This window comes from Microcaecilia unicolor, chromosome 6, assembly GCF_901765095.1.
Source record: "Microcaecilia unicolor chromosome 6, aMicUni1.1, whole genome shotgun sequence".
Lineage (NCBI taxonomy): Eukaryota > Metazoa > Chordata > Amphibia > Gymnophiona > Siphonopidae > Microcaecilia > Microcaecilia unicolor.
The window spans coordinates 302490019-302511453 of NC_044036.1; the positions used below are offsets into that span (position 1 = coordinate 302490019).

The following is a 21435-nucleotide window of genomic DNA, read 5'->3' on the forward strand; positions in this document are numbered from 1 at the left end:
CTGAAAGGTTGGGTCATTTCAAATGCGAATCCTGTCAATGGTGTGGATATACTATTGAAGGTATAACATGGACTCCGCCTGGTTCCTTTCGGGCAATAGTGGCACGCTCATATACGAACTGTAACTCGCAGAATGTGGTATATGTCATTGTATGCCCGTGCCAGAAGATGTATGTGGGACGTTCAGGTCGTCCAATTAAAATTCAGCTTACTGAACATAAGTCCCGTATTAAAAATAAAGTATTATCAGCTCCTATGGTGCAACACTGGCTGGACATGAATCACACTATAGATGACATACAATGGCGTGTTTGGGACCACATACAGTTGGGTTGGGAGGGTGGTAATGTTGAATCATTATTACACTATAAGGAACAGAGGTGGATTTTTCAGTTGCAGGTGTTGCAACCTTACGGTTTGAATTCAGAGGTGGACTGGTGGTCGCTAATCTGATTGGGAGGTGCAAGCTTTTGGCGGCCCAATCAGGGTGGGAGATGTTTGATCAGCTGTGACCTATTTAAATTGGAGTGGCTGCTTAGGACACCGCAGCCATTTTTTCTTTTCGTTGTGATATGAAGAAATATACTTTGTGACGGTAGGAACCCATTGCTCAGCGTTTTAATATGGTAATATGCTCTGAATTAATAGTTGAGAGGAATAATGGTTTATATTTTTTTCTCAGCATGCCTCTTCCCTGAAGAAGGAGATCGAAACCTGGCCATGTTGGCGGAGGTTTGCTGTGGGAGGAAAAATGCTGCTGAACTACAGTTACAAAGCTAAGTTTTGAATTGAATTATAATTCATGTTTATAAAGAAGCATTTGATACAGACTCATTCAGAAGCATATAAAAAGTAAAATGAAAGAAAAAAGTAAAAAATTCTGCACGGGTTGATCAATGAGGATGTAAGCAACGCCAAGTCACGGTGACAAAAGTCCCGAATGGTGGAGAGTTGAAAATCTGAAGATCCCCGTTTTGGATAAATGTCTGATGTGAAGCACTGGGGTACTAGGAGTTAGTATTGCTATATGGACATTTGAAATGAAAGTGTTTGGGATAATTGTTATTATGTAGTTTGATCTAAGTCCCCACACGTGGAAGATATAGGTCTATTAAATTGGATTCTCCGAGGACAAGCAGGCTGCTTCTTCTCACATGTGGGTCAACATCCGCGTCGGCCCAAGAATCGGCATTTTGCAAGCAAAATATAAACAAAGTTTTGCCAGAGTCTTCTGGCGTGCGTGCGCGGACTGATTTCCCACCTGTCGCTTGAGCACGTCTCGTTGGTTTTCTTTTCTCCTCGTTGAGGTGCGGTAGGTTTTTATCTGCGCTCTTCTCAGGCCCAGGAAAGAGTCTTTGCAAGTTTTTTTTTCGCTTTTTTGTAATTTATTTTACTTCAATTGTCTTTAAATTGTCTGTTAGATTTTTTTTTCACTTTTTAAAGTTTCCTTTGTTTTTTTTTTAATGTTTAAATCTTTTTATTGACTGAAAGATCAATACAAACAAGCATAAAACTTCAACATGAACACTGTTCAAGTACAAGAAAATCCTTAATCATTCCATAGTCAATGAAGTTTTCCTTGTATCCCCAAACACCCCAACCCCGTCCCTAATCCCTCTACTTTAAATCTGTTTATTAAAGTATTCCATTTATGAAGAGTAATCAACAGCATAACATAGGAGAACGTAATACATATAACGTATTGCATTACCAAATAATATCTTTTGACGCGGCTGGCTTAGGTCACGCGGTCGGGTTGTTCCCTTATTTTTTGTGCCCCTTTTTCTGTTAACAGGCACAATCGCGTCTTTTGATTTCGCTGAAGCCGTTTTTCCTTCCATGTAGTTTGTCCTCGGAGAATGGCACTTTACTTTGATCTATATATTTAATTTGTGTTCACTCTAATTGACTGCATTTTTCACTACATCAAAATATAGAAATCTTTATGCGTGCAAGGTAGATCATATATAAAAAAAAAAAATCAAAAGAGAAAAGTGGAAGAAAAATTAAGTCACAGAACAACTAAGCGGAGAACATATCTGTACCTGAATGAATATTCATGAGAGAGGTTTGCATGCAGTGGAGGAAGTGCATACAAATCTCTCTCATGAATACAAGGGAGGAATCTGAAAAGAAGGACCACAATGGTGGAGAAGAAAAAGAAAATTTGTAATATAGTTTATTAGTAACTGGAGAAAAACAGTGAGAAACTTAGGGGAGGGATTGGTCAGGGAGTAATCAAGGAAACGAAATTACCACATAAAGAAGATAACATTTGGTCTTATCATCCCTAACCTACAAGTCCACAACCATATCAAAGCTCTCTTCATAATGGGTGGCATTCTAGAACCTGTGCTCTAAGCACTCCAGTCCTGACTGCTACCTCCCTCCGTCATGAACATGTAGCCCAGTGTTCTTCAATGCAAGGCCCAGGGACCAATAGCAGCCCTTGGAGACTTCTGGGATGGCCCTCATAATCATTCTGGATTTTTCCTGCAATTCTCTGACAAGTTCATGACAGAAAGAGGGAAGTGGATGGGAGGAAGAACCAAATGCTTGAAGGACAAGGCATTTCTCAATAGATAAACAGAATGCATTTGGAAAAGCCATCCTCCTTGAGGATGGGCCCAATAAACAGTTTGAAGGTGGCTGGTGGGGGGGGGGGGGGGGGGGAGGATGTCATTGACACACACTGGTCAGCAATGTTGTGACCTTATATGGAAAGATATTTGGTGGTTCAACTTCAGCTCACTCAATCCAAAGTGGCCCTGCCTTAAAATTAGTGAAGACCACTGATCTAGCCAGTAGACGTTCCACATGGGCCATGACATGGCCTTACAAATTTGCCCAGGAGATACTGAATGCAAACTCAACCCAGGAGGCTGCCATCCCTCTAACTGAATGCACTCTCAAAATCTTTAGGATCATGACTCTTGAGAATATAGCCCAAAGAAATCACTTCCTTAAGCCACTCAGCAATGATGGCTTTTAGCTACAACACACCCTCTAGTTTTGCTGAGTCCTGTAGATTGGATAGACATATAGTCTATCCAATCTACGAAAATCATTGGTTACCTCTAAGTAATGCAAGGGCATTTTACTTTGTTAGTGACAGTTTTTTTGCAATGCTAACTGTACTGTCTCCTAGCGTGCATTCTTCACACCTGAAGACTCACTGAAAAAATTATTTTGCATACATGTAAATGTGACACCTATTTGACTAGATCTTGAGACTCCTGCGGAAGGCTTTGAGTCTGGATCTACAGACTTAGTTTTAAGTTACACATACTTATTTTTATGGTATACTGCACAAGTCTGAACCTATTAACTTACTAGTTTATTGTCGTTGATGATTTTATATTGCATTACATTTTTAAGTTGGAATCAAATTGGTCTTCCCCTACTTTCTTCCATTTGATATTGTTTTACTTGTAGGGGATTTGCTTGCTCCTTTTTCCTATATTACAATACTGGGGACCAAGTGCAAATTATCAGGGGCTCTTGAAGAAAGGGAGAAAATGATTACATAACTACATAAGTATTGCCATACTGGGACAGACCGAAGGTCCATCAAGTCTAGCATCTTGTTTCCAACAGTGGCGAATCCATGTCACATGTACCTGGCAAGATCCCAAAAAAGTACAATACATTTTATGCTGCTTATCCTAGAAATAAGCAGTGGATGTTTCCCCAAGTCCATTTTAATAATGGTCTATGGACTTTTCCTTTAGGAAGCCATCCAAACCTTTTTTAAACCCCGCTAAGCTAACTGCTTTTACAACATTCTCTGGCAATGAATTCCAGAATTTTATTACATGCTAAGTGAAGAAAAAACTTTTCTCTGATTCATTTTAAATGTACTATTTTGTAGCTTCATTGCATGCCCCCTAGTCATAGTACTTTTGGAAAGAGTAAACAAGCGATTCACGCCAATCCGTTCCACTCCACTCATTATTTTATAGACATCTATCATATCTCCCCTCAGCTGTCTTTTCTCCAAGCAAACAGCCCTAGCCCCTTTAGCCTTTCCTAATAGGGAAGTCGTCCCATCCCCTTCATCATTTTCGCCAACCTTCTCTGTACCTTTTCTAATTCCACTATATCTTTTTTTGAGATGCGGTGACCAGAATTGCACACAGTATTCAAAGTGTGGTCGCAACATGGAGCAATACAAAGGCATCATAACATTATCATTGCAGTTTCATTCAAAGTTACCCTTTCTCAGTTAATCCCATTTCTTTATTGGGCTGGATTCAGTAAATGGTGCTCAATCATAGGCGCCGAAAAAAATCCAACATCTAGCACTATTCTATAAAGGGCACACTAGAACGAACGCTCTTTACAGAATAGCGTTGGGTGCCGAATTCTGTGCCCATCTTTGGGTGTGAGGACTTACACCAACTGAAACTAGGTGTAAATCCTGGCTTGCAAGTTGGGCATGCATCCACGGTATTCTTTAATACTATGCGCAATTTTAACACCTTTGACTCGCCCACTTCTGGGATTGGCTGAGGCGTCTACTATAATACAGTGTAGGAATGCTCCCTGTGCAGTTGCTTGCGGATACACTTAGGCACTATCCTATAACTGGGCGAATAACTATATTTCTGCACCCATCTACCGTTTCAGCCCCATTTTGGCACCCTGTATCTGTTAGAACGCATTTACGTGCTGAAAGATGGCACAGAAATTAGTGCCTAACTTTAGGTGCCATTTACAGAATTCCCTAGTATATGCTTGCTCATGAATAGCACAGAGTGCCAACAAGATGCCATATAAACAGAGCAATAGCAGTCTTAGACTACTACTACTACTTATCACTTCTATAGCGCTACAAGGCATACGCAGCGCTGTACACCATACATGAAAAGAAAGTCCCTGCTCAAAGAGCTCACAATCTAAACAGGACAGGCAAACAGACAGAACAACTAAGAGGTAAGGGAATTAAAGAGGTGGGGATAAAGGGGTACAGGGTAAGTTAGTAGAGGTTAGGAGTCAAAAGCAGCGTTAAAGAGGTGGGCTTTTAGCCTGGATTTGAAAACGGCCAAAGACGGGGCTAGACGTACAGGCTCGGGAAGTCTATTCCAGGTGTGAGGTGCAGCGAGATAAAAGGAACGGAGTCTGGAATTAGCAGTAGAGGAGAAGGGGACAGACCAGAGCCAGAGAGATTTATCCACAGAACGGAGTACCTGAGGGGGGGGGGCATAGGGAAAGACAAGAGTGGAGAAGTACCGGGGAGCTGTAAAGTGAATGCACTTATAGGTCAGTAAGAGAAGTTTGAATTGAATGCGGAAACGGATAGGGAGCCAGTGAAGTGGCTTCAGGAGAGGGCTAATGTGAGCATAGCGACTCTGGTGGAAAATGAGTCGCGCAGCAGAGTTTTGGACTGATTGGAGAGAGATGGCTAAGTGGGAGGCCAGTGAGAAGCAGGTTGCAATAATCTAGGCGAGAGGTGATAAGAGTGTGGATAAGGGTTCTGGTAGAGTGCTCAGAGAGGAAGGGACGGATTTTGCTGATGTTATAGAGAAAGAAACGACAGGTTTTGGCAATCTGCTGAATGTGAGCAGAGAAGAAGAGAGAGGAGCCGAAGATGACCCCAAGGTTACGAGCTGATGAGACAGGGAGAATGAGAGTGCCATCCACAGAAATAGAGAAAGGAGGGAGAGGAGAGGTGAGTTTAGGGGGAAAGATGAGAAGCTCAGTTTTGGCCATGTTAAGTTTCAGATGACGTTGAGACATCCAGGCAGCGATATCAGATAGGCAGGCTGATACATTGGTCTGGATGCTGGTTGAGATTTCGGGGGTAGACAGGTAGATCTGGGAGTCGTAAGCGTAGAGATGGTATTGAAAGCCATGGGATGATATCAGAGAGCCAAGGGAAGAAGTGTAGATGGAGAACAGGAGAGGACCGAGAACAGAACCCTGAGGTACACCGATTGGTAGTGGGACAGAAGTGGAAGAGGATCCACCAGAGTGTACACTAAAGGTGCAAAGCGAGAGGTAGGAGGAGAACCAGGAAAGAACAGAGCCCTGGAATCCAAGTGAAGACAACGCATCAAGGAGTAAGCTGTGATCAAGTGTCAAAAGCGGCGGATAGATCGAGAAGGATGAGGATAGAATAGAGACCTTTGGATTTGGCCAGTAACAGGTCGTTGGAAACTTTTGTAAGTGCACTTTCAGTTGAATGAAGAGGGCGAAATCCAGATTGGAGTGGGTCAAGAACAGCTTGAGATGAAATAAAGTCAAGACAGCGGCAGTGAAAGGCACGTTCAAGTATCTTGGAGAGGAAGGGGAGGAGGGAGATGGGTCGATAGTTGGAAGGACAGGTAGGGTCAAGTGAAGGCTTCTTAAGGAGTGGTGTGACCATGGCATAAGGCTTGCAAGTGGGCCACAAGATGAAACAGTAGCTAGACAACAAAAAGGCAAAAGACCATGTGGCATTTAAATATCAAGTTTTAGTGTTACATTTAAATTATTAAAACACACAGAGGGGAGAAATATCCAATTAAAATATGATGACCTGCGTTGATGTGTCAATTCTCTTGACGGTACTCAAGACAAGAGCTACAAAACATTGAAATGCAGAACAAGACAACATATTTGCCAGTTTTAAAGAAAATTACAAACCTCCTCTGGGGCGGGGTGAATCGTGCCCTCCAACAACTACATGAACGCCATTTTCTTCCAATGTGACCTTCCAGTTTTCAATAATAGCCACCGAATCATCCTGGAAAACAAATTTTATAGTGGTCAACACTGTCACTAGGTTTCATACAAAAAAAATGGTTAAAATAGACTAAATACTAAGATGCAAAATATGTACCTTGCTGGCATCATTATAGACCGACAGCTCTATAGTACCTTCAAAGTCTTGCTCCAAAACAGACTTCAAACATTCATCTAACCAGCAATCAGCATTGTAGACTGGCAGGATGATGGACTAAGACAAAACAGCAAATGAAAAACATCAGTTATTCTTTTCCTTTCCTACTGCTTTATAATAATAACAAATATGAATCATTGTCTACATGTTTTGGGTGATGAAATTCTTCTGAAGACTAGTATTCTGGGATGAAGATATCTCTTTCATGATGTTGGTACATATTTGTGTAGTGCAGAAGTTTCATAATGCCACACCCCAACAAAGACTAGCACTGATTAACCTGGAAACCCAAAGAAGCAGGGGAAAGCTGCTGAGCCGAAAACAGAAAAGTTCCTGCAGATGAAAATTAACACTTAATCACATCTGACCATAGGTTTCAAGTTTATTTAACTTTTGATATATCGTCCTAGGGCGCAGGCCATCAGAGCAGTTCACATATCGTATAATAACAATAGTAGGTAAGTCAAACAGAGGTTGAAAGAGAAAGATAACGAGGGAAGGAGAGAAGAAGCAGAAACTTCATTAAGCACAGGACAGAGAAGAACAGAATCGCATGGGACAGAGTGTTGATACATGCAAACCCACTCTGTACTATAGCAAACGCCTTGCCAATCCCAGAAGTGGGCGACAAGGCAAAAACAATGAACCCCTAACAGGAGAATTAGAGAGTATATAGATATCCTTGAAGAGGTGGGGCTGTGTCATAAGTGGGAAGACCTAAAAGAGGAAATGGGTCAACAAAAAAAAAGGGGGGGGGGAGAGATTAAATAAGATACCAAGTAGGAGATCTCAGCTTCAGTTTCTTGGTCCAGCAAATGCTGGGGTGCTGTGGAGAAGCATTCACAGCCTGGGATGGTAAAAGAAGTCTGTGCCATTCATAGGGGCCTGCTCTGTGGGTGCCAGTGAGTGCTGAGCATCCCCAATACTGTACAAGCTCCTTCATTGGGTCCAGGGATGAGTAATTCACATTGCGTTTGGCATCTATGCTGCCATACACATACATCTAGCAATCAGACTCAGGACCACCAGGGCTATGTCGGCTGGTCTCCCACATTCCTCCCCTTCTTGGCAAATTCGAACACTAGCTCCGAGCTGGCGTAGAGTTTAGGGTGCATTTGTACTGGAAGCCAATCTGCAGACCAAGCACCAGAGCTGTCATCAAGATGGCTGGTGGGGTTAATATTTAAAACCTGGGGAAAATTATATTCATGGTGCCACAGCTGAATAAAGGCCAATTAAAACTTAAAGGAGCAAGGAAAATGTTATGTCATATAAATGCATTTACAAGTCTTGTAAAGGTATGACTGGCTGTTTTGCTTCTGCTAATTCTGATTTGAGAAAGTTAATTTAACACCTCTACAAACCACACACTCTACAGAAACACAGATACAGAAAATGACAGCAAATTAAGACCAAATCCAGTCTGCCCATCTAAATCAAAGCCCTTAGCATATTGTTGCTAGCCATAGTTTATCCCTTTGGTTCCTCTGGATAGCTTATTTTTCCAATGCTATACATTTAAGATGGAACGGTAAGCAATTTACAGTGTGAATTCATTTTAGTCTCACAATTTTTTTTAATTGAAATTTTCCAAAAAATATCACAATACCACATCAAAGAAAATAAGGTGGAGGGAACATATAAACATATTAACTAGGAGTAGCCTAGTGGTTAGTGCAGTGGACTTTGATCCTGGGGAACTGAGTTTGATTCCCACTGCAGCTCCTTGTGACTCTGGGCAAGTCACTTAACCCTCCATTGCCCCTGGTACAAAATAAGTACCTGAATATATGTAAACTGCTCAGAAAGGCGCCTCAGAAAGGCGGTATATCAAATCCCATTTCCCTTCCCTTAAGGGATCATGAGGGGGAGGATGAACAGCACTCTAGAGGTACTTTTCGTGACTCTTGAGGTGAAAGACAGTAAGCCTCGGATTTATAAATCCACTAGCCGTTAAGCCCGTTAAAACGGGCGTGATTTCCAGCAACCCTCCTCGCCGCCGCTCCCTCCGTGCCGGGCCCCCTGCACTGACCTGACAGCGCCTCTCACCTCCATGTGAAAGCGCTGCAGGCAGCAGATCGCTCTGCTGCTGCCTGCAGCGCTTCCACATGGAGGTGAGAGGCGCTGTCAGGTCAGTGCAGGGGGCCCGATAGGGAGGGGGGCAGGAGCAGCGGCGGGGATGGGGGGGAGGGTGGAGGTTGGTGCGCGCGATGTTCATTTCCAGGCGGCAGTGGCAGCGTCCGACAGTCTGACACCGTTTCCCTCTCTGTTCCGCCCTCTGACGTCATCACGTCTTGACACGAGGGCGGAACAGAGAGGGAAGTCTCTACTGTGCATTTGCAGGTGAGTCGGTCTCTTGCCATTTATATGTTTGATTGCCAATTCAGTGTCAGCATTTCACATTTTCATGAGTGTTTATAATTGAAAAAGAACCCGAGATCAGCCCATATTTAGTGAGGCACACAGACACCACAACAAAAGCTTACAAAAAGTATGGTGAGCAAGCCTGGATAAACTATGATATTAAATTTAGGAAAAGTATGACTGAGAACAAATTATCACACAGTGACCCAGAGTTGTGAACCCGTGGTTGCATGAGATGTCCCATTACAAAAATGTGGCATAGCCACGGGGGGGGGGGGGAGCAGCTTAGGCCCACTAATTGGATTCAGGTCCCCCAAGGTCTACTGGTTTGGCTGATGGAGGTCCACAAGCCTCACCAGCAGACGCTTTCCTCCAGCGCTGTTCACTGCCACACAACGCCTGCCCTGCTTCCCCCCGCAGCACGCATGCTCGGTTTTAATGCAACTGAGCATGCGCGCCATGGGAGAAAGCAGGGCAGGCGGGATGTGGCAATGAACAGCACTGGAGGAAGGCTTCTCCTAGTGGGTATGGGGACCCCCGCCAGCCCAAGTATGTGGGGTTGGGGCAGGGGCCAGAAAGCAGCGAGGAGGTGGGGCAAAATGTGCCCCCTCCCACTTTGGGCTCAGGCTCCCCCAAAACTTGAATGTGGCTATGGACCTGTTACAACCTTTTAAAGATAAGCTATCCACATCTGTCAATAGTGGGGGACTGTTAGCCAACAATAATATGCAATTTTCTTGGATGCGGGTTTGCAGGCAGTATAATTCAGATCAATGCACATGGTTCCCATGTAGATTCTGGCATGTATGTTCTGGGCTCCCCACACCCAGTATTCCAGTGAAAGACCACTAGGGACCAGTGCCCTCCCTCCACCAGTTTTCCCAATGACAATGCCCTCCTGATGGCTACAGCACCCACACCAATTAAGCTTCCTGCCATGGTGCCTTTGCTCCACAGACACCCATTCAAGGAACAGGCTGATTTCATGTATACTTGAATTTTGCATGGTTTCCCCCCATTCCTTAAGGGGACTGTAGGTGCAGAGTGGGTCCGAGGTGTCATAATGCTGCTTCTGTATACCAATTTAAAGAAGCAGCACAAGAAAAATTGCAGAAACAGATAACCCTTGGCAAAGTACCAGTGCTGTTCACTCAGCCACCCATCCAGAGCATAATTAACTCGCCTTTAGGCATGGTCCCCAAGAAGGAGCTTGGCAAATTCAGAATGGCTCACAATCTCTCTTACCCTGAGGGGTCTCGGTCAACACTTTCACACCTCTCTGCATGGTACAATATGCATCCTTAGACAACACTATTGCAGTACTGAATATTTCAGACACTAATGCTATGCTAGCCAAGGTAGACAGAATCTACATTTCACTTATTGCCAGTTCACTCAGACTCCTTTTCTCTTACTGGGTTTCAAATTTAACAGTGCTTATTATTAGTTGCTAAATGTGTCTCAATGGGCTCAAAAATTACAACGCCCCAATTATTCATATGCAAACACAACTATGTTTTAAGCCCCCTCCTATGATTCTGTAAATCAGCAGAGCATTCCACAATTGTGGAGCTCTACCTGAAAAATCCCTACTGTGATAATGAGCTATCGAATTTCCTCAACTCCAGGAATAGTCATCAAATTCTCACTCTGCAACTGAAGGTGATAATGGCTTGGCTATAATTCCGGACATTAAACAGCAAGTACTCTGAGGGACTCCTAATCAGGGCTTTAAAAACCACAACAAAATCATACTAACTCCAATACTGTACAAACAGCTAATCCAACTGGATCAATACTGGAGAAACAGGATCAAATTTCCTTAAGCCAGAAATCAACCTGGCCTCAGTATTTTGGACCAACTATTATGGAGCAAGCTTCTGGGGGTATGTTTGTTTTTGCACATCTTTCTCTCAGTTGAAAAAGGTGTTGAAAACATCTTTGTTTTTGCAGGCATTTTCATAATTTTTACTGTGAGCTGAGCGGGCTTTTTTTCTGATGTATTGTTTCAAATTACGCGTTTGAATTGTAAGCTGCTTAGTTTTCTTTTTAGGCATGGTATAAGTTTTTTTTAATAAATAAACTGCTTACGTTTGGTATCTCTCTGCGGCAAACCCAAGATAACCATACTGCAGTAAACAAGGTATGGTAAAATCAAAGTATATATAACAGTTACTAGACCTACTAAAGACAAAATTATATCGTAATTGTCTAATTATTTGAAAGGTCAAAATAGGATTGCAAAAAGGAACAAGATCTTTCAAACTCAGCTGTGAAGCCATCCAAACTAAATTATTGCCCAATGACTTAAACAGGTAGAAAAAGCAACTGCCAAAGCCAGAAGGATGCCTGGGTGCATAAAGAGAGGCATGACTAGCAGGAAAAAGGAGGTGATAGTGCCCTTGTATAAATCTCTGGTGAGGCCTCATTTGGAGTACTGCGTGCAGTTCTGGAGACCGCACCTACGAAAAGATATAAACAGGATGGAGTCGGTCCATAGGGCGGCTACGAAATTAGTAAGCGGTCTTGAATGCAAAAATTATAGGGACAGGCTTATGAACCTCAACATGTATATGCTGGAAGAGAGGAGGGAGAGAGGAGACATGATAGAAACATTTAAATATCTCATGGGCATTTATGTACAGGAAGAGAGCCTTTTTCAAATGAAGGACGGCTCTGGAATGAGGGGGCATACGACAAAGATAAGAGGGAATAGGCTTAGGAGTAACCTAAGGAAGTATTATTTCACAGAAAGGGTGGTGGAGGCATGGAATGGCCTCCCGGTGGAGGTGGTGGAGTCGAGGATTGTTCCAGAATTTTAAAAGGCAAGGGATAAGCATGTGGGATCGCTTAGGAACAGGTAGAATTGGGGGTTACAGAGGATGGGCAGACTGGATGGGTCATATAGCCTTTATCTGCCGTCATGTTTCTATGTTTCTGTCCCCAAGAATGATTACTAATGGGTGCTCAACATCAAAGTTATAAAAAAAAAAACTTGGGCACGGGAATTGGCACTACCCGCTATTCTATAAAGAGCGCTTAGCCCAGAGTGGCCTTCCTAGAATTGCACGAGCGCTGACTTTTTTTTCTGCCTCAATTTTTGAACATCATTTACTGAATTCAGCCTATTTTGCCTTAGACTGCAACAGAGGATACTCTGATCTTGTACTGAAAGGGAGAAGAGAAGTCTAAATTAAATAAAACAAATCTAACCCTCCATCACCTCCTGTGCCACAATCTATCACCATAGTGCTATTTTGCTAAGCAGAGGTGAATGCTCCTCCTCCCCAAATTTTATTTACAGGATGCACTACTTGAAAATAACTTCAAAGTGCTAAAGGGTGATACAGGTGTAGTTAAGAGGGATTTCTGCTGCTGGCATTCACACCCTCTGCTATGCATGATCAAACATGGAGTTCTTATCCCACGTTTGAACTAGTGGTATCCTGTATACAACACAGAAATAGGAATAGGTAAACAATGAGTCATAAATTCCCATCACAGACTAGTGTAAATTTTAGGAAAAGAGAGTATGAGGCCTAAATATTTTGAATTCACTCATCTACTGCCATTGATTCCTAAAAACCTGCCCAGATAAGCTAGGGTGCTTAGCTCACTCACTTCACTCACTGTAAAAAATAACACAAAGTTTCACACAGAACTAATGGAGCTTACTTTCTGGGATGCATGATTAAATTAAATACCCTATCAGGATCCCCTTCTTAGACCCTCTGAAAAGCAATGAATTACTACTACTTATCATTTTTATAGCGCTACTAGACGTACACAGCGCTGTACACTTGAACATGAAGATACAGTCCCTGCCCGACAGAACTTACAATCTAATTAGGACAGACAAACAGGACAAACAAGAGATAAGGGAATATTAAAGTGAGGATGATAAAATAAGGGTACTGAACAAGTGAATAAGGGTTAGGAGTTAAAAGCAGCATCAAAAAGGTGGACTTTTAGCTTAGATTTGAAGACGGCCAGAGATGGAGCTTGACATACCAGCTCAGGAAGTCTATTCCAGGCATATGGTGCAAACTTTGGTATGCATAGGACATTAAAATATAAGTTACGGGTGAGGAGGTAAACACATAAGCATGATTATCTCAAACCTCCACTTCAGAAAGTGGACTAAAAAATAAAATATTTTGTATTATATTTTGCTTACAAGAGAAAGTCAGGTTTTATAAGGATCTAGAGATAAAATTTCCCCGTAACTTCTACCAATAGTATACATGCATCAAGAGCAATTGTAAAACAAGATTTTAATTTTCAAGATCTGCCTACGCCAAGCAGCTTTTCTTTTTTAAGGTAAACAGAGCTATGTTAGAAAGATGAAGAGACGTTTTAAGAGAAACCAGGTCTTTTCTAAGCTACTCCATGGGTGGTATTCAGCATCAAGAGCAAGCACACTTTACAGAATACCTCATAGCACCAATTCCACATGTTGAAGTCAGGTGTAATTCCTAGAGCCCAATTTGGGCATGAATCCCCAGTATTCTTCAACACTGCGTGCAAATTTTAGGAATGACCCTGACCTGCTCATGCCCTCCCATGGCCATGCCCCCTTTTGGGTTGGGAGCCATGGGATTTGGGCACCCAGTGTTAAAGAATAGCAAACAGCCAGATGCTTATGCAAATCCTAATTGGTGCCAATTAACATCAATAATTGATCTGTAGCACCCAATTATTGCCATTAATTGTCTCACTAATGAATTAAGTCGTGCGCACATCTTGGGATCATACACAAATTTTGGCAAAAAAATTGGTACAACATTACTTTCTTGCACTAAGCTTTCTCATTTTAAAGTATACTACACCAACAGAACAGAAAAAATATTAACTCTACCACATTAAAAAAAAAAACAAGAAGTTGAAACAAGGGTCCGTCAGCTCTCATATTACAAAACTATACAGTGACTGACTATATACTCATTCTGCACCTGGATTAGTTTAATACACACACTGTAACTTAGATCAGTTCCTTGTTTTCTTGTTTAACTGTACAAAGAACCTGCCATTAGTTTAGCCACCCATCTATTTATCTCAAATAACTCTGTACCATCCATAAGAGTAGCCATACTGGGTCAGACCAATGGTCCATGTAGCCCAGTATCCTGTCTTCCAAATAGTGGCCAAGCCAGGTCACAAGCACCTAGCAGAAACCCAAATCGTGGACGCCTGCACAAGTCCAAGGGAAAACTTGGAGTGCAGACCGTTGCCGACGCCCCGAGTGCTGAAGATGCCGAGAGTTAAAGGGACAAAAGGGGGCACGGCCAGGAGACGTTGCCGACGTCGGACGTAGTGAGGGGGAACATGCCGACGTCGGAGCACTCTGAGACCCATCCTCCCACCCCGGATCCGCCTTGGCCCCTCAGCTATATGCTAAGCTGTATTGTAAAAAAGCATTAATATCACAGCAATGTTATTTGAATGTTCTAATTGTGCGCTTATGAGCTATTTCTTTAGCATTATTCTGACACTGTATTATATCTGTTATTTGAATTTTAGTGCTGTTAAACGTGTATATTTTTGATCCTGTTTCACGGTAGTCCTATTTATTATTAGGTTTCAATTTGGCGTTTTCAAGTTTACCTCATTCATTGTATTTATGTTTATACCTGGTCATTTTACTATTGTTATGCAGTTAACAAAATTGTAAGTTTTATGTTAAACTGTACCTGCCGTACACCACCTTGGGTGAATCTCTTCATAAAGGCGGTTAATAAATCCCAATAAATGCGATTACACTATTTTTTGCCCTACCAGAAAGGCCCAGTCTATGACTTAGAGAGTGTTAGTCAACTACTAATTTCTAAATTGCTGCAGCACAGATATGCAGTAAAACACTATCCTTCTAAACACTTTGGGGCCCTTTTACTGCAGGAAAAACAGGCTACAGTAAAATGCATTAAAGCAATTTGCAGTATTTTGCCTGTTTGCATACGCTAACTCACAGTATTTTTTCAAAATATTTTTTTGTAGGCGGCATGTCATGGGCAGAGAATGGATACGGAAGCATTAACCAGCTAGTACGTTCACATGTGTGTGCTAACTAGCTAACACAGAAGCACTTATGCCTCCCACATTAACTTTTTACAGGTACCAGTGGCATAGCTAATGGGAGCCACAGGGACCCAATTGGCACTGGGACCCCAGTTTGGCTGGCAGGGGTTCCCAACTCCCAACCAGTTGAAGCATTTGTTCCGCGCTGGTCTCGCTGCATTGTCTACCCTGCTCTTCTCACTCGCACTATGCATATTCGTTTCAGTAAAACTGAGCATGCGCGACACTTCGTGCACGCTCAGTTTCATTAAAACAAGCATGCATGGCAAAACTGAAAACAGGAGAGGCTAAAGGAGACCAGTGCAGGACAAGCGCTTCAGCTGGCGGGGGTCGGGAACCCCTGCCAGCCAAAATACCTTTGCAGTGGCGGTGGGGGGAGGGGCGGAAGCGGCGGGGGAGGCAGGCCAAAATGTGCCCCCCCCCCAACCTGTCGAAGTCTGGCTATGCTCCTGACAGGTACTATGCACTAATGCAAACATTAGCACATGACCAGAAATTGAAAACATTGAGAATTTATTTATTTTATTTATTTATTGCACTTGTATCCCACATTTTCCCACCTATTTGCAGGCTCAATGTGGCTTACAAAGACCTTATATGGCGTCGCCATACCATGGTAAAGAATACAGTTGGCGTTACAAAGAAGTTAAGGAAAACAAGAGGAATTGGTCAAGCATAGAAAGATACATTCTGATAAAGGTGGTTAGGTGTTGTGGTTTAGTTAGTTATGGGTTTTCGTGATAAGCCTTGTTAAAGAGATAGGTTTTCAGAGATTTGCGGAAGTTACTTAGGGCTAGATGCATCAACCGAACGTTAAAAAATCTAAATCGTAAAAATGCTTAACGAATTTGAAACAACGAAGAATGCACAAAAAAAACAGCTCAGAAATGTTTGGTGCAGTATTGAAAAGTACAATGTATCAAGCGAGGGGGGGATCCCAACCTGCAAGCCTTTTAGCTGTCTGATCTAGCAGAAGAGTGCAGTTGAAGATAACTCTAAAAAGAATCCCCTTTTGTAACAAAAGACCTCTTTGCAGTTTGTTTACAGTACTGGGAAAATTGGCTTTAGGGGATAGCAGAGAGTGTTAATTTTCAAAGCTGCTGGAGAAGGGGAAAGACAGGATTTTTAAGCTGCAGGGAGAAGCAGTATGTTTTGTTTTGTAATGATGCAGGGGAAAGCGGAGAGCCACGTGTTTGTATCTCACTTTTCTTTTTAAACATGCTGGCTTGGATTTTTATGGTGCAGGGGGCAGCGGGGAGATGATAGCTCAGGCCTTAACGACAGGTCTGAGCACACGTAAAATTTCTGACGGTAAATGATTTGTTGCAATCATCGGTATGGTTAGTGCATTCTGAATTGTCCACATTTCAATGGTAGTTTCTCCATTGCATTCCGTTTTCGTTAGCTGCTTGCTTTGTAGGAAAAAGGCCTTTAATGCATGCAACGGTTAGGAATTTCCTTCGTTAAAGGGTTGTTAGAGGGTCGTTAAGGTTTATGCATCTAGCCCTTAGTTCGTTGATCGTTTTCAAGTGGGTTGGAAGTGCATTCCATAGCTGCGTACTCATATAGGAAAAGCTGGTCGCATGCATTAGTTTGTATTTTAATCCTTTACAGCTGGGGAAGTGTAGGTTAAGAAAGGTTCGGGAAGATCTTTTAGCATTTCTGGGTGGTAGGTCCACGAGGTCTAGCATGTAGGTCGGGGCATCTCCGTAAATGATTTAATGAACAGTCGTGCAGATCTTGAACGTGATACGTTCTTTAAGAGGGAGCCAGTGTAGATTCTTTCTTAGGGGTTTTGCACTTTCATATTTTGTTTTTTCAAATATGCTCTTAAAAGGTACCACATTAAATTTGGATTAACAGTACAGTGAAGTCCCATGCTAGAATGCATTAAGCCCAGATTTCAGCGCACTGTAGTAAAAGGACCCCTTAGCTTTGCCTCTATTACTTCAATTTGTATATATCCACTGCCAACTGTTAAACTTCAGAAGTTGGAAAATAGCAGTTAAGCCCTAAAATTTAAAAAAAAATTTTTTTGAAAGGCTCAAAACCAGGTCAATAAAAGCAGGAAAAAAAATTGTGGTAACAGCTTCATAGGAATTAGAACATACAAAGTCTTATTTGGCCAATCTTGAGAGAGACCCTTAAACTCAAACAGATATTCAGAAAGGATGCCACTAATTATGCAAGCCAAAAGTACCAAATACAACATCTTCAATAACCACATGCACCTTTCAGGTAGCATTGTTTTCTCAAAATTCAGGGCTAAGAATTCCACCCTGTTAAACACATACAAAGCAGATTATTGCTAAAGGTCATAAAAATAGTTTCAATGCTTGCTCGGAGAAACACCAAGGAGGCTAAAATTGCCAATGCCATGGGTAGTAAATACAGGACATTTATTATTTTAATCCGGTACTGGTAAAGAAAATGAGTATCACAAGCACCACATCGGTATCAGGATGATTGTCTGCCACTTCCTTAAAATGTAATTAACAAAGGAAAGCCAGAACCCCACAAAAAAAAAAAAAACTTTAAGGGGATCTTTTACTAAAGATCCCCATGTTTTTGCACTTAGCAGGCCTTAATAGCAAAATTAAAGCACAACCTGTTCAAAAAGGCTTACCACAATGATCCATCCTAAATACCAGACAACAAAATTTATACCAGAACTGAAAACCGAACTCTCTATATTTGACTGCTTATATACTTTGTCACTAATGAACTTTAACGCAATACCACTTTATTTCTCATTCCGGTAATGAGAAAATAAATAAATGCAAAGGCTGTGCAATGTTGGGGGGGGTATGCTCAACATATCCTCAGCAATTTCCACATGTAAACTTTGTCTCAGTTAGAGCAAAGGCATTTAGCAACTCCTACTGAGAAAGCACTAATGGGCCGATGATCAGAACTTCCACAGTATAATCAACAGCTCAGAGTCCATATTGCCAGAACATTACAAAAAAAACTAGCATACCATTGCTCAAAGGAAATGGTATTCAAGTTACATGCACACTGTAGGTGTGTGGGAGGGGGGGGGGGGGAACAAGCTTGGCACATGCACAGAAGAGTTTTGCTTTAAAATCTGCTCCTGTGCGCATGCGCCTGGCACATCTGAAAGTGAAGCACACATTAGCAACTGTTTTCTGCACTTTAAATATAAGCATTTCAATTTTATTTTTTTTTAATGGAAGGCTTACATTTAAGTGCAGGAAAGAGGCAACAAAGTGTGCTTTCACTTTCGGGTTTGCTCTGACTCGCACACGTTCATTTGTCTCTCACTACCAGCGCTTAGGGGCTTGCATGGGCTTCCTTCTGCTTCCCAATTAAATAAAAACAGCAGATTTTAAAGAAAAAATTGTGAGACATTCTCTGTTCAAACACTCCAATGCCTGCTCTGAGCTGACATAAGATTTCCGGTGGTAAGGGAGGCTTTGTTTTATGCATTGAGAGGGAATAGGAAATGACCTCAATGTCAGTTTCACTACTTTTGCATGCTATTTGCGCTAATCTTTGGCGTGCACATTGTCTCCTGTGCTAGAGCCCTCTGAACAGTATGCACTCACTACCGCCAGTGCTAGTCCAGCGCTAATTGCCTTTAGCGCCGGTTTTACATTTTGAGCATCGGCCCGTACGCCTGCACTAACAACAAAAGTGACAGCACTTGGTAAATACCACAGTACCATATGCCAGTGGTTCCCAAACCTGGCCCTGGAAGCACCCCAGCCAGTCAGGTTTTTAGGATATCTACAATGAATATTCATGAGAGATTTGCATGCACTGCCTCCACTGCATGCAAATTTCTCTCATGTATATTCATCGTGGATATCCTGAAAATCTGAGTAGCTGGGGTGCCTCCAGAATCAGGTTTGGGAACCACTGCCATATGCTAACTGAGCTATGTGCAGTGCCCACCTAGTCTCTGCCTACATCCCACCCCATGGCAATATGCAGTTAATGTACCAGTTTGCACGTCACCCAGCATGATCTTGCGCTAACAGATGGCATGCTTGTACAGTAAAAGGGCCTTTGTTATATTAGCTGCAGGGTTGGCTCAAATGCTTCCATAGGCACCAACCTGTCAAAATGATTTGGAGTGTCAAACATTACACAAATTACCCCTCCCTGGACACAAAGCAGGAGCTTGCTCAATATTGGGCGTACTCAGTGCCCATAGAGCAGGCGTCCATGAATACTTCATTCAACTAGTGCTAACACAAGACAGGAACCTTGGCGCAGAAGTGCAAACGTACCACGTCCACCCGCCATCCGTGCTCCCTCTCATCTAACGCTGCTTTCTGCACCCGAGAAGGGCCCTCGCCACACGAGTCTTTGTGCATGTACGCTCTCAGCCCAACTAGAACATTTGCAGAAACCAAGACTCACGCCCGACGAACACAAACTGAAAACACCCTCCCAAGTAAATATAAACTGCAGTGCCAAACCAGAAGAACCCATTAAACCTCATCATCCCCCGTCCCGCCACACTTCAAGCCCACAAAACCAAAGAAACGACGCGCACACAAAAGACGTCACGAGAGGAGCTCAAGAGACCTGTCTCGCGCAGTTCACCCATTGGCTGAGGGAAAGGGTATGTTAGTGTTCTTCTGGCATCTGTCAAAGTGAGTTCGTGCACAGCTGCTGCTGGTGGCTGTTTAATTGTCACGCGGCGCCGGTGACCAGCTTAAGGAGCCGAGGTTTGAAAGAGTCGTACTTTTCGGCTTAGTTTTAGTTTTTCCGGACTCTGCAACGGGCGAGTTGGAGTGGGTGCTTCGGTTTGATTTCAACTTAGCCTTTTCCTGACTTCAGGGGGTAGTTCGAAGTAGATATCGTTACACCCACTCCGAAACGCCCGCTGCAGAATCCGGAAATATACTTAAAACGAAGCCGAACAGACACTCGGCTTGTGTTCTTTTTGTTTTGCACTTCGTACCGTTCACAGTACAGCTCTTTAAAAGCTTGTTTCTTTTTTTTTTTTTTTTGGGGGGGGGGGGGGTTCCCTCCTTGGTTCGAGCCTTTAGAAAATACCGACGCTAAAGCACTGTATTCTTTATTCGTTTTCAAATTAATGTACTATTACCACATTTTATTTAAAATGTGTACTGTATTTGCTGACAGCCATTAATGAAACATTAGTATGGACTGTGTTATTGAGCTTTAAATTATGTTAGACCTAATTACATATTTGTTTTTCATTTTGTTTTAAAATCTGTGGTGTCCTTTTACCAAACGGCTGTAAAAAAAAAATTATCTTGAGTCATTCCCACACACCAAGGCCATTTTTATCACTGGACTGGAGTAAAATGGCTGATTTTTCTATTTTCCTTAATGGTTATGTGCTCATTTGCATGTGGCCATTAAAGCATGAGCCCCTATTGCCATCCATTAATAACATAATAACAGCCATACTGGGTCACACCAGTGGTCCTTACAGTAGTGGCTAGTTAAGGTCACAAGTACATGGCAGAAACACAGTTTCTATGCTACCAATCCCAGGGCAAGCAGTGGCTTCCCCCAAGTCCATCTCAATAACAGGCTATGCATGTTTCCTCCAGGAACTTATCCAAACGTTTTTTAAAACCAGATTCACTAACTGCCATTACCACATCCTTCAGTAGTGGGTTTCAGAGCTTAACTAGTCTGAGTGAAAAATATTTCCTCCTGTTCGTTTTAAAAATATTCCCATGCAATTTCATTGAGTAGCCTAGTGGTTAGTGCAGTGGACTTTGATCCTGAGGAACTGAGTTTGATTCCCACTGCAGCTCTTTGTGACTCTGGGCAAGTCACCCTCCATTACAAAATAAGTACCTGAATATATGTAAACTGCTTTGAATGTAGTTGCAAAAACCTCAGAAAGGTGGCATATCAAGTCTCATTTCCCTTTCCCTCTTTAAATTTTTGAATGAGAGAAAAACTGATTACCTCCACCCTTTCCACTCCCATCCCTCCTTAGCTGTCTCTTTTCCCTAACCTCTTTAGCTTTTCCTCATATGTGAGCAGTTCCATCCCCTCTTATCATTTTGGTCACTCTTCTTTGAAACTTTTCTAATTCTATATTGTTTTTGAGATATGGCATCTTACTGTACACTGCCTTGAATGAAAATCAGTGTG

At 42.4% G+C, this 21435-nt stretch overlaps 1 protein-coding gene across 3 annotated transcripts in view; it reads right to left on the reverse strand.

The window, feature by feature from the left end:
• The window catches only part of B3GNTL1 (UDP-GlcNAc:betaGal beta-1,3-N-acetylglucosaminyltransferase like 1), a 348739-nt gene extending 328869 nt beyond the window's left edge, over positions 1 to 19870 (reverse strand). The window contains exons 1-3 of one of the 3 annotated variants that reach the window (XM_030208046.1): positions 19578 to 19870; positions 6823 to 6939; positions 6627 to 6726 (exon numbers count right to left, since the gene is read on the reverse strand). In XM_030208046.1, the coding sequence (XP_030063906.1) occupies positions 6627 to 6726; positions 6823 to 6939; positions 19578 to 19664 (304 nt within the window). In that variant the 5' untranslated portion in view covers positions 19665 to 19870. Of the gene's footprint in view, positions 1 to 6626; positions 6727 to 6822; positions 6940 to 17182; positions 17216 to 19577 lie in introns of those variants that run through there. The other 2 variants (XM_030208044.1, XM_030208045.1) reach the window with 2 other exon arrangements.
• Between the last annotated feature and the right edge of the window lie 1565 nt (positions 19871 to 21435).